The sequence below is a fragment of the Sorex araneus genome, chromosome 2 (assembly GCF_027595985.1).
Source record: "Sorex araneus isolate mSorAra2 chromosome 2, mSorAra2.pri, whole genome shotgun sequence".
Lineage (NCBI taxonomy): Eukaryota > Metazoa > Chordata > Mammalia > Eulipotyphla > Soricidae > Sorex > Sorex araneus.
Genome location: NC_073303.1, coordinates 69,343,724 through 69,358,471, shown reverse-complemented (window position 1 = coordinate 69,358,471; position 14,748 = coordinate 69,343,724). Strand labels below are relative to the sequence as shown.

At 50.4% G+C, this 14,748-nt stretch overlaps 1 protein-coding gene across 1 annotated transcript; it reads right to left on the bottom strand.

Moving 5' to 3' along the window:
- Positions 1–3,473: 3,473 nt before the first annotated feature.
- On the bottom strand, positions 3,474–7,528 carry HEY1 (hes related family bHLH transcription factor with YRPW motif 1). Its single transcript, XM_004602373.2, has 5 exons — positions 7,267–7,528; positions 6,957–7,032; positions 6,745–6,828; positions 6,355–6,436; positions 3,474–5,424 (listed from the first exon to the last, which is right to left on the bottom strand). Exons 1-5 carry the CDS (start codon positions 7,353–7,355, stop codon positions 4,850–4,852), a joined length of 906 nt encoding a protein of 301 aa, XP_004602430.1. The 5' UTR covers positions 7,356–7,528; the 3' UTR covers positions 3,474–4,849.
- Positions 7,529–14,748: the final 7,220 nt, after the last annotated feature.

Below are 14,748 nucleotides of genomic sequence, written 5' to 3'. Positions count from 1 at the left end.
CACAATGCTATAAACAAGAGACCCAAACTTGAGCAGCCAACACTAAAAGCGTGCCTGTCGGGTGAAAAGGCTGAGGATGTGGGGCTGGGGGGGTGGGTGGGGGCTGTTTATGGGGACAGTGGAGAAAAGGTAACATTTTCTTTGGTGCTGAAACATAGTACTGGATTGGCACTGAAACACTGTATAACCGGAAACTGAACTGTGAATAACTTCGTAAATCATGTTGCTTTAATAGCTTTTTAAATCTGGGGCCAGAGAGATGGTTCGGCAGGCTGAGTGCCTGCTCTGCATTCAAAAGGCCTGGATGCATCTCCTGGCACCGCCTGGTCCCCCAAACATAGAGCAACTCTCTGAGCACAGGTCAGGAATGATCCCTGAGTACTGTTGGATGTGACCCGGAAACAATTATTAAGATGTTTCAGGGGCTGGAGTGATAGTACAGCAGGTTAGGGTGTTTGCCTTGCATATAGTCAACCCAGGTTTGATCCTGGGTTTGATCATACAGTCCCCTGGACCCCACTACGAGTGATCTCTGAGCACTGTCATCACTGTCACTGTCACCCCATTGCTCATCGATTTGTTCGAGCGGGCACCAGTAACGTCTCTCATTGTGAGACTTATTGTTACTGTTTTTGGCATATCCAATATGCACGGGAAGCTTGCCAGGCTCTGCTGTGCGGGGCAGGATACTCTCAGTAGCTTGCCGGGCTCTCTGAGAGGGGTGGAGGAATTGAATTCAGGTCGGCCGCATGAAAGGCCACCGCCCAACCGCTGTGCTATCGCTCCAGCCCTGCACAGAGTCAGGAATAGGTCCTGCACACCTCTGGGTGTGGCCCCTGAACAATGATGCTTCAGACATATTTTGGGGAATGCCAATGCTCCTGAAGGCGTGCTCCTGGGTCAGCACCCCATTCTTCGATACCCCTGACTTCCTACTGGCGTCCTTGTGCGTGCCCGCCCAGGATGCCAGCCACCGCATCTGACAGATGAGAAAAGCGGGATGCAGAGAATTTTAAATTATTTACTCAGGGTCCCTCGGGTAGGCAAAAGCAGAGCAGGAACCAGAACTCGGGTCCTCTTCCCAAGATACCCCATTTCCCCAAGCTCTGAATGTGAAGGAAATCAAGCCACATTTGAAGCAGTGTCTCAGATCCTCTTGGCTCTGTAGTCATTTTAATTATAAATCATACTGGAAACTAATGAAGGCATCAAAGCTGTGACATGGGTATAGACCAAAAAGTACTGGGGGAAAGAACAAGGAGGTAGAACGCTTCCTGTGGGATTTTGAATTTAAGTCATCTAAATTTAAAATATGACTTTGGAGAGTAACAGAGTAGGGGAGAGAAAAACAGAGTAAAATCACATCCTAATTTAACTATACTGAATATATCAGATAGCTTAGATTTTTTCTTCTACAGATTCTTAAAATGCAGGAATGCATGGTAATACACTTCATAAAAATAAATGAGGGGCTGGAGTGATAGCACAGCGGATAGGGCATTTGTCTTGCACCGACCATCCCGAGTTCGAATCCCAGCATCTCATATGGTCCCCTGAGCACCGCCAGGAGTAATTTCTGAGTGCATGAGCCAGGAGTAACCCCTGTGCATTGCCTGTGCTTTTTTGTGTGACCAAAAACGCAAAAATAATAAATAAATAAATAAATAAATGGGTAGTGACTGAAACCTGGAATAGTCTTTATGACCAGTGGTATTATTTTTTTCATAAGGTAAACATAAAGACACTTAAACTATTTTGATTGTATGGATAGAAATATTATAGACATAAAACATATGTAACTTAATAGTATGCTGACACGAATAACCTTAATATTAATTTTCCTTAGCTGCATCAGTTCCAAATAGAAATGGGAGCCTTCCTATATTCACTTTCCCACATATCCCTCTCTGGCGTACCCCCTTCATCCACCCATTTCCCTGGGAAGCTCTGCCTCCCTTCACATGTTCAGAAACTAGTTAACTTGGAAGATTTTTTTTTCTGCTTTTAGGGTTACGCCCGGTGATGTAACAGGAGTTACTCCTGGCTCTACACTCAGGAATTACTCCTGGCGGTGCTGGGGGACCATATGGGATGCTGGGAATCAAACCGGATTGGGCGCATGCAAGGCAAACGCCCTACCCACTGTGCTATCACCCCAGACCCCTAACTTGGAAGATATTTAAGAAGAAATCACGATGCTTCTGTGGAAATCTATATACTCTTGAAAAATGACTTTGCATGCCCTATCCCAGAGAAAAGAAAAAAATCGAACAAAAAAAAAAAACCACCGACCAGATTGTGATAGTGTTGTTGATAATACAGTGTAATGATGTGACAAGTACAACATGCCACATATCCTACAATTCCACTGCTCCTGCAGCAGAGCCAGCGAGATGGGGGGCTTTGTTTCCTTCTTCCCACCCTAGCTGCTCTCGGAACCTCGGGACCAGCAAGACAGTCTTCATCTGAGCACTGTGTTATACTGCGATGCTGTAATGCTCCTTGCATCGTGCCTGCTAAAATTAACCTGCACTTGGCAGAAATGATCACAACACTTTCAATCCCAGTGTTCTGAGAGGTGCAGGCAGCACTCGCACAGAGCGGAACCGCTTGAGAGGGACCAAGTCTGAAGTCACCCAGGGAGAGGCTGAGTGGGAGTAGCCTGTGAATCCCACCGGCACAAAAAAGCATCACAGCCTCCAATGCCCAACTCAGGAACCCAAGAGCTGCTGTGCAAGCTTGAAGTCCCGACTTCTCCTAGCCTTCCATCTTCGTTTTGATTGTTTTTTCATCAGAAAGCGGGGGCTGGAGACAGGTGTAGTTCCATGGACGGGCATTAAAATAAAAATTTTTTAAAAAAGGAAGGCTCCATTTCATTCTCTGCTAGAGTGGAGCGTCTCCCTCTGCAGCACACCCTCCTGAAGAGGCAAACTCCTTCAGAGCCAGGAGCGGGTTCTCCTCACCCTCAGCCTGGCGGGGCTGTCTCTGGTTTTCACCTCGAGCACATCCACAGCCCAGCAGAGCACAGCTCAGCGGACACTCGCAAGGCAAGGGTTAAGCAAATCTCTTAGAAAAGAGGAAAGGAGCAGTGCAGGTGCGGAATTACAGCCTGCCACTGCTCATCAGGGTACAGGTTCCCCAGGCCCTGCACCGGCTCTCAGAGAAGGGAACGTGAGGCTTTTCTTGACTTACTGCTTGAAAAGAAGAGGAAAGAGGGGGAGGAGACAAATGTTGTTTTCTCAGTGTAGACCTGAACACACGGCTTCATTGAATTTTTGTCAAATAATCGAAACGGTCTACAAAGATTTCATCAGCGTGTTTGCTGCCTTGCAACGTCCAAAGTGATTTGACGGTTCCTGTCCCATAGATGGTCACCGACGGACCAGATGAGTGGCCCCAACAGCTAACGGCCTTGTGCCTGTGGGCACCAAGACGAAGTTCTTGCTAAGGGATGGAAGACATACACCGCAGAATCCTCTGCTCTTGCTTTTTTTTTTTTTATTTAGTCCAACACATCAGTACAAGAGAGGTCAAACCCAGCTCAGTGGAGGTCATTTAAACTACCCCGGCTAAAGGAATAAACCTGTAAAATAATGATTTATAGCCCCAATCAAATTCAATCAACCAAAAAAAGAAGGCAGCAAAGCCCTCTTAAAAATCCTAACAATCACATTTTCCATGCACCACAAAAGAAAACACAACATAAAAAATTCCAGTTGAAAGAAAATACGGCAGTTCCAGGAAAATTTTGCTCATATATTTAACAGGTTCCACCGGACTACTGGATTGACCGTTTGCACTCCGTGATCACTTACCCATGGGTAAAAAATTGTGATTTTGAGTTTGCGTTTGTGTGGGGGAGGGGAGTGGTACTTGGGACCACACCTAGCGAGATCCAGGGGACTATGTGCAGTCCAGGGACAGAGCCAGGACCTGGCACGCGCAAGTCAGACGTCTCAACCCCTGTATTCTCTCTCTGGCCCTAAACCTGGAGAATTTGAGATCGGTGAGATTAAAAATGGACTGCATCGTTTGTGTTGGCAGGTATCATCTATAGGTAATTGCCTCAGGTCTCATCCCCGCCAGCTCTGAACAGGGACCTCATTTACAAGGGACGCTCCCCGAAGCCGGAACTGCAAATGGTGGCAGAAGTCAGCAGTTGGGGTCCTATGGACTCGGGGCCTCTCATGGCCTGTACAGGGCCAGCACTACTACAGGAGGCAGATAGTTAGTCTTCTTTCTTGGATAAAGCTGATCATCTGATTTGTCAACGCTTTGCTCAGAAATATAAAATTCAATATAGTACTCCACCCCCCGAAAGAATATTATACAACACCTTAATTATCAAAATATTAACAAATAGCATCATGTTAACATCGAGCATAGTGGTTCGGAAAAATAACTCTAACAAAACCAATTGTAACTACACAAGAAGGAAAACAGACCCGAAACACTAAATGTTGGAATTCCCAAAACGCCGAGGCAAAAAAACAAAACAAAACAAAAACAAAAACGGAAATCATTCTTCGACGGGTTCACACAGCAAATCAGGCACAGTACAAACCTAACACCAAGTATTGGTTTATACTCACTATTTCAAATTCAACGTTTGGAACAAGACCGAACGACTACTTTTGAAAAACTGCTAATACACGGCGTGATAAAAAGAAAAACTTAAAAAAAAAAAAAACCCAGAATCAGTAAACCAACAAACCTTCAGTCTGGAAACAAGATTGCTCTGCGAGTGTACCTTTCGGACTGTAACTGACGACGTGAAGGGGATGTTGGTCAGAGCCCAGCTCAGCTGGGCTTTTTACGCTTCCCTCCCTCATCCTACAGCATCAGTCCTTTAAAAAGCGCCAATCTCGGTCCCCCAAGGTCTATAGGGCTTGCCGAGGTTTGCTGCCTGCGTGGGTGCCGAAGGGCTCAGTGCATTGGGAGAGAGCAAGTGGAAGGAGCCGAAAGAGAAGGGGAAGGCCGAGAGGGAGGACAGGAGGGGCGGCGAGAGTTTGGAGGCGGAGGTGACCACCGGCAGCACCGGTCCAAGGCCGCCGCTAGGGGGCGCGCGCAGAGCGGGCGGCTCCGGATGGGCCGAGGCCAACCTGGCCTGGGGGTGCGGTTCCGTGGGCGACGCGGCTGTGCCACTGTTCCCGTGGCCGTTCTGCGCTAGCAGGAGCGGGTGCGCGACGTGCGGGGGGTGTCCGAAGGCGCTCCCCCAGGGGATGTGTCCGAGGCCCGCGTGGGCGCCGCTCGCGGCTTCCCGCTGGGAGGCGTAGTTGTTCAGGTGCGAGACCAGCCGAACGCGCAGCGGGTCGGAGGCGTCCAGTCCTTCGATGATGCTCAGGTAACGGGCCACTTCCGCCAGGCACTCCCGAAACCCCAAACTCCGGTAGTCCATCGCCAGCGCGTGGGCGTCAAAGTAACCTGGGCAGAGGGACAGGGGGAAGAGCTCAGAGCTTTACTCGCTTCCCACGTTTCTTCCCTCCCAGGGGGTTGCCCTTCCTCGCTCATACCTACGTCCTTAATTAAAAAAGAAAGAAAGAAATCTAAAAAGCATTGCCGGGTGACTGTGAAAGTCCAAATATTTGGGAGTCGACCAAAATCTTTGCATTAATCAACATGAGAAGTATGTGCTTGCTAATGCAAGTTCAAAGCCCAATTAGAAGCTGCCGAGCAGAAACTGGAATTATACCCTACCAGCAGATGAAACTATGCTCATTCCTTTAATGTTTTCCCTCAACAACAACAAAAAATACATCAAGGGCAGAGAAACCACAGAGCAGTGAAATTCATTAGACACACAGATGTAAGTTATCATCATGGAGCTTTCAGGCACTTGGTCCTCAGTAAAGCATTTTCCGGCTGGAGACAGACACACAGACTAACGTCCGTCTCCCACCTTCTTCGGGGGTTTTCTCTACCTGACCACGACAGGTTTGCCTCCTCAGCAGTCAGTAGCAGCTCACGCTTTTCCAATTCCGGATATCAAATTAAAACCACACACTTTTTTAAAAAAAAGAAAGCCCTTCTTCAAAATGGCAATAAGCAAACGTGACCAGAGCACCCTGATTTGAATAGCAGCTGTCACTTGAGGGTGCCTCACACATAATAAGGGGTTCCCAAAAGAAGGTGCATTTTTGTTTAAGTTGCACAGGGCTGGGTAATGAATTCGGTGGAGAAAATCCATCCGACGTGCATTTTTAAAGGCACTGACAGGCAATCGCCCGTCACTCACCGCTTGCTCCCCACCTTGGAAGCACAGTGAAAATAAGCAGCCACTGCACCAAATCCTGACCTGCCGCAGCTGCTCCCTCAACCCTGCTCCAGGCCCTGGCCAGGGAGAATGAGACTTACCTTTCCCTCCTGCGGTGTGCAACATCTTCAGGTGATCCACAGTCATCTGCAGGATTTCTGCCTTTTCGAGTTTAGCGGACCCCTAGACAAGAGAACGGCAAAGACTGATTTGGCCCCCAATCTGTTAGGGGGAAATGAAAATGGGTATACGCGGATGTCTCTATGTATATGTGTCCATATATGTATAAATATGCATATTCTCTCAAATGCTTTGTGTATTTGAGACTAAATACTAAAGAGACTAAAGTAAAAATGCTTTTCCCTCAAGGAAAATGTTTGGGAATCATCTCGACACCACCCGGCCCTTTTGCAAGGCAGGCTGAGGTCCAGATTAGTGACGGGAAGGTGCGGGTAGCAACTCCTGAGAACTCTACCTACTTTCTCCATTACCTGCTTCTCAAAAGCACTGGGTACCAGCCGCCTCAGCTCAGACAAACTGTTATTGATCCGGTCTCGTCGGCGCTTCTCAATGATCTGTAGAAAGCAGGCAAAACAAAGGGGGGGCATTTCCATCATGACTGTTAAATTCCATGGGGGAGAGCGGGGGATTAAAAAAAAAAGGTATTTCTCTACAAAACAAGGAACACGATAAAGAGACTTACACCTCTCCGTCTTTTTCTGGCCAAGATCTGTGAAGATGTGGTTGGGGACATGGAACCTAGGGCCGAACTCAAGTTTCTAGATGGAGAAGAAAAAAAAATCGCCGTTAATCAAGGGGAAGTGATGGGGCGGGGGGGGGGGGGCCGTTAGGGGGGGTGGTCCCCGACCGTCCCCGCACGCTGCCCCGTTCCGGCGGGCAGGGCTGTGAAGCCCCTCGGGGCTGTTCGGCGCGGGCCGGCCCGGGACGCGCAGAGGTCAGCGAGGGGCAGCGGCGTGCCCGGCCCTGGCCCACGGCGCCCGCCGCCAGCTCACCCATTCTCATCGGCGCTCTCCTTCTCCACCTCGATGGTCTCGTCCAGCTCGCTATCCGAGGAGCTGGAGTCGGGGTGGGCTCGCTTCATGCTGGCTCTCCGGGGGGAGGGGGGCGGGCGGGGAGGAGTTCACGGCGGCGGCGCCTCTCCGCGCTCGGCTGCTCGCGATCCGCACGCACTGCTCCCGCGCTCCGTCCGTCCCGGGTTAAAACTCAACCATCCCTTTCCCACGCTGCGCCCGGGCCCCGGGCCCGCAGGGGAGGGCGGGCGGGGAGGGGCGGGGGGCGGGGCGGCGGCTCCCGGGCAACGGCCGCGCCGCGGCCAATGGGGGCCCCCGCGCCGCGCTGATTGGCAGCCGCCCCGGGGGGGGGCGAGGGGGCGGGGCCGGGGAGCGGGCGGGCCCCAGCCCGGCGGCGGTGCGTCGGCTCCGCGGGGGCTCGGCGGGCGGGGCGCGGGCGGCGGCGGCGGCGCGGGCGGCGGTGGGCCGGCGGCGGGCCGGCGGGGGAGGCCGGGCCGGGACACCAGCCCGCCGGCGGCCGCGACCCCGCCCCGCCCCGCGCGCCCCGATTGGCCTGGCCGCGCGCCAGGGCCGCGCCTGCAGCGCCGCCGCTGAGCCGCACGCGCCGCGGGCCGTGGGAAAGTGCCGGCGCCGCGGCCGGCAGCCAATCCGGCGACCGGAGACGGCGGCGGCGGCCGCGCCGGCGGCGGCGGCGGCGGCGCTGGGCGTCTGCATGAATGGAGAAGAATGGGCCGGCGGGGGCGCGGGGCCGCGCGAGGGCGCGCCGGCGGGGGCGCGGGGCCGCCCGGCCGCGTCGACCCCCCCCCATACACCCCCCGGTGTGAACCTGTAATCGGAGCCCGGGCTCCCGGCGGCCCCGGAAGCCGCCGCCCCGCGCCGCGGTCAGTCTGGGCCGCGGGAGGCGCGCGCCGCGGGCGGAACTCGGGCGGCTGCACCTGGCCGGGCGGCGCGCCGGCGGCTCGGCGGGCGCTTCCGGGCGCGGGGGGCGGCCGCGCGCGCTCGGCGACGGCTGCTGCGGGCGGCTGCGGCCGCGCTTACTCCCGCGGGGGGCTTCTCCTCGCCCCCCACCCCAGCCCCCGGCGCAGAAATGAATGAACTCCCGGGTGCCCATCAATTTCCCTGGAAGTTAAAAAAAAAAAAAAAAACTGGTTTTCTCGGCCCTTGGGGGATCTTCGAGGTGGGGTGTTGCTGCTGTCTTTGTTTTTTGGTGCGGTTTTGTTTTTTGTGTTTTTTTTTTTTGGTTGACTGTTGTTTCCAGGCGTTCTGGGCCAGATTTCAATGGGAGACAGGGTGGCGCTGAGCCTTGTTCTGCTCGAGCCGCCCGCACTGCGGGAATGCACGTCTGACTCATGCACACACACACACGCACACACACGCACGCACACGCGCGCACCCTCCGGCCTGCAGAGGCTTGGCGTGCGTCGGGCTACGTGAAGTTCTGCAGATCCTCTGAAAACTTGGGAGGTTTTTTGGGGGGTTGGTTTGGTTTTGTTTTTAAGAGATTGTATGTCTAACACTGATTCGAGGATTTGTTGAACGGGGCGGGGGGGGGGCGGGGTGAAATCCAGAATCCAGCCTTCCGCTCCCTTCATAAACTGCAGGGCAGTTGGTGTTCGCCGAATCTGTCGTGGCAGCTGACCCCTGCAAGTCTTTTCAAGTGAGGGAACGCTTGCTAAATACTGTTGAGAATGATACAATTGTTCTCATCCTTGCACACGGTTCTTGTGGTTTCTGGCTCTTGTTAATTATTGGTCACAGTGTCATCTGAACATGAATGACATGAATGGGTGATTCAGCTCCTGACCCCACACGTCACCTGCTAGTTCCTCCTAAACCTTCTCAGCTTCACCTTCTGGTCTCTGCTCACCTGCTTAGGCTGGATCCCTCTACCAGCCATCACTGATCTGCCCTTGGTGGTACCCCAGAACCCCTTGTTCTCTGATACCCCACCAGCTGTCTCCTCCAGATCAAACACACCCTCCCTTCCCCCTATGTTCCCCATTCCTTTGCTGATAGGTAAAGTAGGGAAGGGGGAAGGGGGAAATGGAGAAGTTACTTCGATCATAGAATGTCCAGCACCTTCCCACCTTGGCGTCCTCAGCTTACACACTCGGTGGCCTCCTGCCTCTAGCACCCAGAGTTGTGAACTGGCCCATCTACTACCCCCACCCTTCCAATCGCATTCCTTTCTCCTTAGTTAGCGAACTCCCACCGGAAGAAACCAGAGTGCCCAGTAATTCCTCTGTGGTTCAGTAAGCGGCATGGACCAGAAGCAGGTGGAGAAAGGACAAAGTGCACCGGATCACTTTGTGATCAGGCGACACAAAAGCGCAACTTAACTATCAGCTCTCCTAACCGAGGGCAGCTAGCAGACTGCCTGGTTGTTTGCACAGAAGGAGCAGTTTCTTGGGAAACCCAGCAAGCAACAATGTGGTTGCTAGAGTGGAAGGGGCAGAGCCCAGCCAACGGGAAGGAAAGAGCTGAATGGACAGATCTGAGCCTCAGTAGAAGGAGGACCTTTCGAAAGTTGCTGTTGGTGTGATAAATAATCTTGGTGTGGGGGGGAAGGGGACTTCGAAATCAGCATCCAGTAATGTTGCAGAGTTGGGACAGAGTCTTTAACAGCCCCCCCCCCCCGACATTTTGTCCCTACCGAGAAGGGCCTGGCCGGAGTGAATTCCATCCCATCAGTGAGATAGTGGCCAAGGCAAGGCTGAGAATTTAGAAAGGAGCCAAAATCGAGTAGGCTGGAGGAAGGGTTCAAAGTCATATTTTGAGCATGCATGTGACCTTGATTCTACTCAGTGACTAGTGGAGCCAGGCAACATTCTGGTTCCAAGAAGAAAGGAAGTAGTGAAAGTGATTGGGCTTCTTACCTAATGCACGGAAACCTCCATTACCCGGCCACCACCACCATCAAGTTCATGTGTGAGAACTCTAGCCCCCAGGAAGGTCCCAGATGAAAAATTATGTAAATAGGAGGTTGTGTCTTGATACTAGGGGTCTCACTGGTAGGACAGGAGGGTCACAGGAAGGAAACAAGTACAGAAGGGAGTTATGCTCTAATAAAAGTCCAGAAACCGTGTCTGGAGGCTCCGTTTACCGTTGCTAAGAGAAGCTTAGCTCAAACAGTGCAGTTGAGGAGAGAGCAAATCTCTTGGTTTCAGCTGCGAAAAACGATGAGACGTATCCAGCTAGGCATGTGCCTTTGGAATCAACCATGTTCTCCTAAATAACACGGACTTCATGCTTCCTCCCCTGAATTCACAATGTATTAGAACTTCTGAATTGAGTAGCTTGAATTTGAGAATAGTTTTGTTGTTTATGGCAATGGTGTAGTGTTGTAGTGTTTGTTTTCCAAAAGTCTCCTTCTCTCCTGAGAAACTATGGACTCTCAGCAGAAATTTCCCATGGGCAGGGCTCCATGCGGCAGAAAGGAAGCCATTGTTTCCCTCTGTCAAGTGAAACATTCGGGAATCTGGAACCCAAATAAATGAGCAAATAAAAAGATAAAACATAAGGGAGGCCATCCTTCCAACCCACAAAGGCAAAAGAATTAAAAAGTAGGTGGACATTTACAATGGTAGTAATAGTACTTAATTATATATATATGTATATATGTATTAATTCTATAAAGAGTGAAACTGTTCCTCCAGGGCCTACTCCACGGCTTTGTATTGACTATGGTTCATATGTACCTATATATATATGAATATATACATTAATATATAATTTATATATATATCAATACACTAATTCATACCTTAGTACTCTGCTATTTAAACCACAGTTTCTCAAACTTTAGTAATTATCAGAATTGCTAAAGAACTTGGGCTGGAGTGATAGCACAGCGTTAAGGCGTTTGCCTTGCACTCGGCCGACCCGTGTTCAATTCCTCCACCCCTCTTGGAGAGCCTGTCAAGCTACCAGGAGTATCCCACCGGCACGGCAGAGCCTGGCAAGCTACTTGTGGCGTATTTGATATGCCAAAAACAGTAACAACAAGTCTCACAATGAAACATTACTGGTGCCCGCTAGAGCAAATCGATGAGCAATGGGATGACTGTGACTGTGACTGCTAAAGAACTTCATAAAACACAATGAGTGGACTCTACCAAAGGGTTTCTCAGTGGCTCTAGACAGTAGCTCTAGAACAAGCTCAAGATTTATATTTCTGGGAGGGGGAGAGATAGTAGAGTGGGCAAGGCACTTGCCTTGCACACGGCTGACCTGGATGAGATCTCCAGCATCCCATATGGTCCTCTGAGCATCACCAGGAGGGAGTGAACTCTAAGTGCAGAGCTAGAAGTAAGCCCTGAGCACTGCCAGATGTGGCTTCCAAACAGAGAAACAATGATGTCTATTTATGGGGCTAAGGAGCGCGCTCAGGGGAGGTAGAGCGCATGCCCAGAATGAGCTAATCTGAGTTCGATCCCTGGCACCAGTGGTCCTCCACACTCCTGAGTCCCAGCCTGCACCGCCCAGCCTAGTATCACTGAGTGTAACCACAGGCTTCCCTCACCCATGCATCACCCAGAGAACCCCCTATTAAAAAAAAACTGGGTGGGGCTGGAGTGATAGCACAGCGGGTAGGGCGTTTGCCTTGCACACGGCCGACCCGGGTTCAAATCCCAGCATCCCATATGGTCCCCTGAGCACCGCCAGGGGTGATTCCTGAGTGCATGAGCCAGGAGTGATCCTTGTGCATTGCTAGGTGTGACCCAAAAAGCAAAAAAAAAAAAAAAAAAAAAACTGGGGGTCTGGAATCAGAAGTGCATGCTTTGTAAGTGTAAGGCCCAGAGTTTGATCCTTCGCACCACATGCCTGCCTTGAGCTTGGAGGTTCCAGTAGCCCTCAGCACCGCTGTGCCGGGGCAATTGTGCAATGCTGGGCTCTAGTATTAAACCACCTGCCACCCGGAGTATCACCGAGTCCCCAAGCCCTCTGAGCTTATGAGGCTCCTCCACCCTATCCTCCCACCAAAAGGACACATTTCAAACAAATCCTAGGTGATACTGTTGCTTGTTCTGTAAGTATTTGGAAATATGGCTTGCCTCTCTAATTCCCAACCACATATTAGAATCATCTGGGAAGATGCTCAATTTTTTTTTTAAAGAAACATTTACTTATACTATGCCTCAAAACAACCAGACTCTCAGAGAACAGAACTGAGGCATCAGCATTTTTTTTTGGGGGGGGGTGATTCTAATATTCAAAGTGGTGAATTTCTAGTTAGATCAGTAATCTTCCAACTTTAACAAAGATGTGTCAGAATCATCAGAAGGATTTGCTGTCACTTCCTCTGATTACATAAGTTTGAGCGGGTCTGAGAAAAGGCCCATCAATCAAGTTTCTAGAAATGATGCTATTGGTCTCAAAACTACACTTGAAGAATCATAGATGAGTTCAACCCTCGCTGCACTGGGAGCTGCCGGGGAGTCTGATAGATAAGAATGAAGTTAGCCTTCTCCCTGTCACTTTCCAACTCAGCAGAAACTGGGTATGGGAACATCAGTTGTTTGTGATGGTGTCTTAATAAGGACATTTTTTTTTCAAGTTCTCCAGGCAATTTCTATGTACAGTCAAAAACCACCGCCAGGGGCTGGAGTGATAGCACAGCAGGTAGGGCGTTTGCCTTGCACGCGGCCGACCAGGGTTCGATTCCCAGCATCCCATATGATCCCCCAGCTCCACCAGGAGTAATTCCTGAGAATAGAGCCAGGAGTAACCCCTGTGCATTGCTGGGTGTGACCCAAAAAGCAAAAAAAAAAAAAAAAACCACTGCCAAACTCAGCAGAAGCTCTTACTTTAATCATTTAAACCTCGCCTGAATAAATGTGACCTCTTTTAACTAGAATACTTTCTAATGAATGCAATGTACAAATATGTGCTTATAAATAAATCACTGTATCACTGTCATCCCGTTGTTCATCGATTTGCTCAAGCAGGTGCCAATACCGTCTCCATTCATCCCTGTCACGTTCTAGTGTAGCCCAATGGCATATTGGGGGCTCTTTCAGGGTCAGGGGAATGAGGACCATCATTGTTACTGTTTTTGGCATATTGGATACACCACGGGTAGCTTGCCAGGCTCTGCCATGCAGGCGGGATACTCTCGGTAGCTTGCTCAGTCCCAAGAGGGACTAAGGCTTTGGGGCAGCCTCTAATCACCTTTACAGGTGTTCCCAGTCTACCGAATGTAAGCTTTCCGTCGACTGGCATGTTGCAACGATCTGCACACTGACAAACACACACCTGTCTGCATCTCTGGGCAGCACCTGCAACATCTGCAGCCTCATGTTGATCTCCTTGAGGTTGATGGAGTCCGCCCGGAGGTTGTTGAGCAGCTGGCAGAGCAGGACCCTATCGCAGAGGGTCTGTGCCAGGTTGAACACCTGCACCGAGTCCCAGGTCACCCGGTGGTTAGCTGACAGCACCCCACAGTGGATGAGCCACTGTGCACACTGCTGCCACGGCTCTATGTCCCATGGCACTGCGACTTGGCCTGATTCGGGCAGGCAGCGACCCTGCGGCAACCACTGAGGATTCCCCATGCCTTGCTGACACCATTCTGTTCGAATCTTGCAAAAAACGCTCGGCTCAGCATGCCAGCATGGAACTCTACATGTGATCCCTACTAGAACTCTACATGTGATTCCTACAAATAAATACTAAGTTTAAATAAATTTTAAAATCGTGGCATGCATTTCCGAATTTGAGAAATAACTAGTTTAAACCCAGAAGGAGACCCCCCTTTTTTCTTGCTATAAATGCAACTTTAGTGACTAAATATTTTTTTTCAGTGTAATATGGTAACCCACCCATTTGGTGATCCGCAACTAGTCATGTAAACAGAAACATTATAACTGTTATTATAAAAGCAGTTTCCTATAAATGAGAATTTGTGTTTATATCTAAATAAACTTGAAACCTGATCAAACACCCTGTCGCCAGGAAAATAACTTTGGGTTTGGACAACACAACCACAGTAAAGTTTGACTGCCAATTGAAGCTTTTGAATATACAGGGTCAGTTTTGATCACACAGTATGAGACTAACGTCTGCTACAGAAGCAGACGCTGAGATTTAGGAATTGGGATGGGGTGTGTTTGGGCAGGGAAGCAGAGGATAAACGCTCTTAACTGGAGCTTCCTTAGTAAGCTAGAAGGTCAGATAGGTGTTTAAAAGCAACCCTCTGCTTTCAGCTATCACCAGAAACAGTGATACGACTGTGTTTTAGTTTAGTAGGTAATCTTCACGACTCGTCTAAAATGTATTATGCAAGACTCAGTCTTCTTACACCCAGGAGGACTTTGAAGTCTAGCGCTGGAGAAAGAACTTAAGGATCATTGACCTCTGAGGAATATAAGCTCCTGGAGTGTATAGCAAAGAGCATAAACAGAGGGCTGAGGCGACAGCAGAAGCCAAAATGTTTATGCTGCACGCAGCTCACCGCAAACTGAA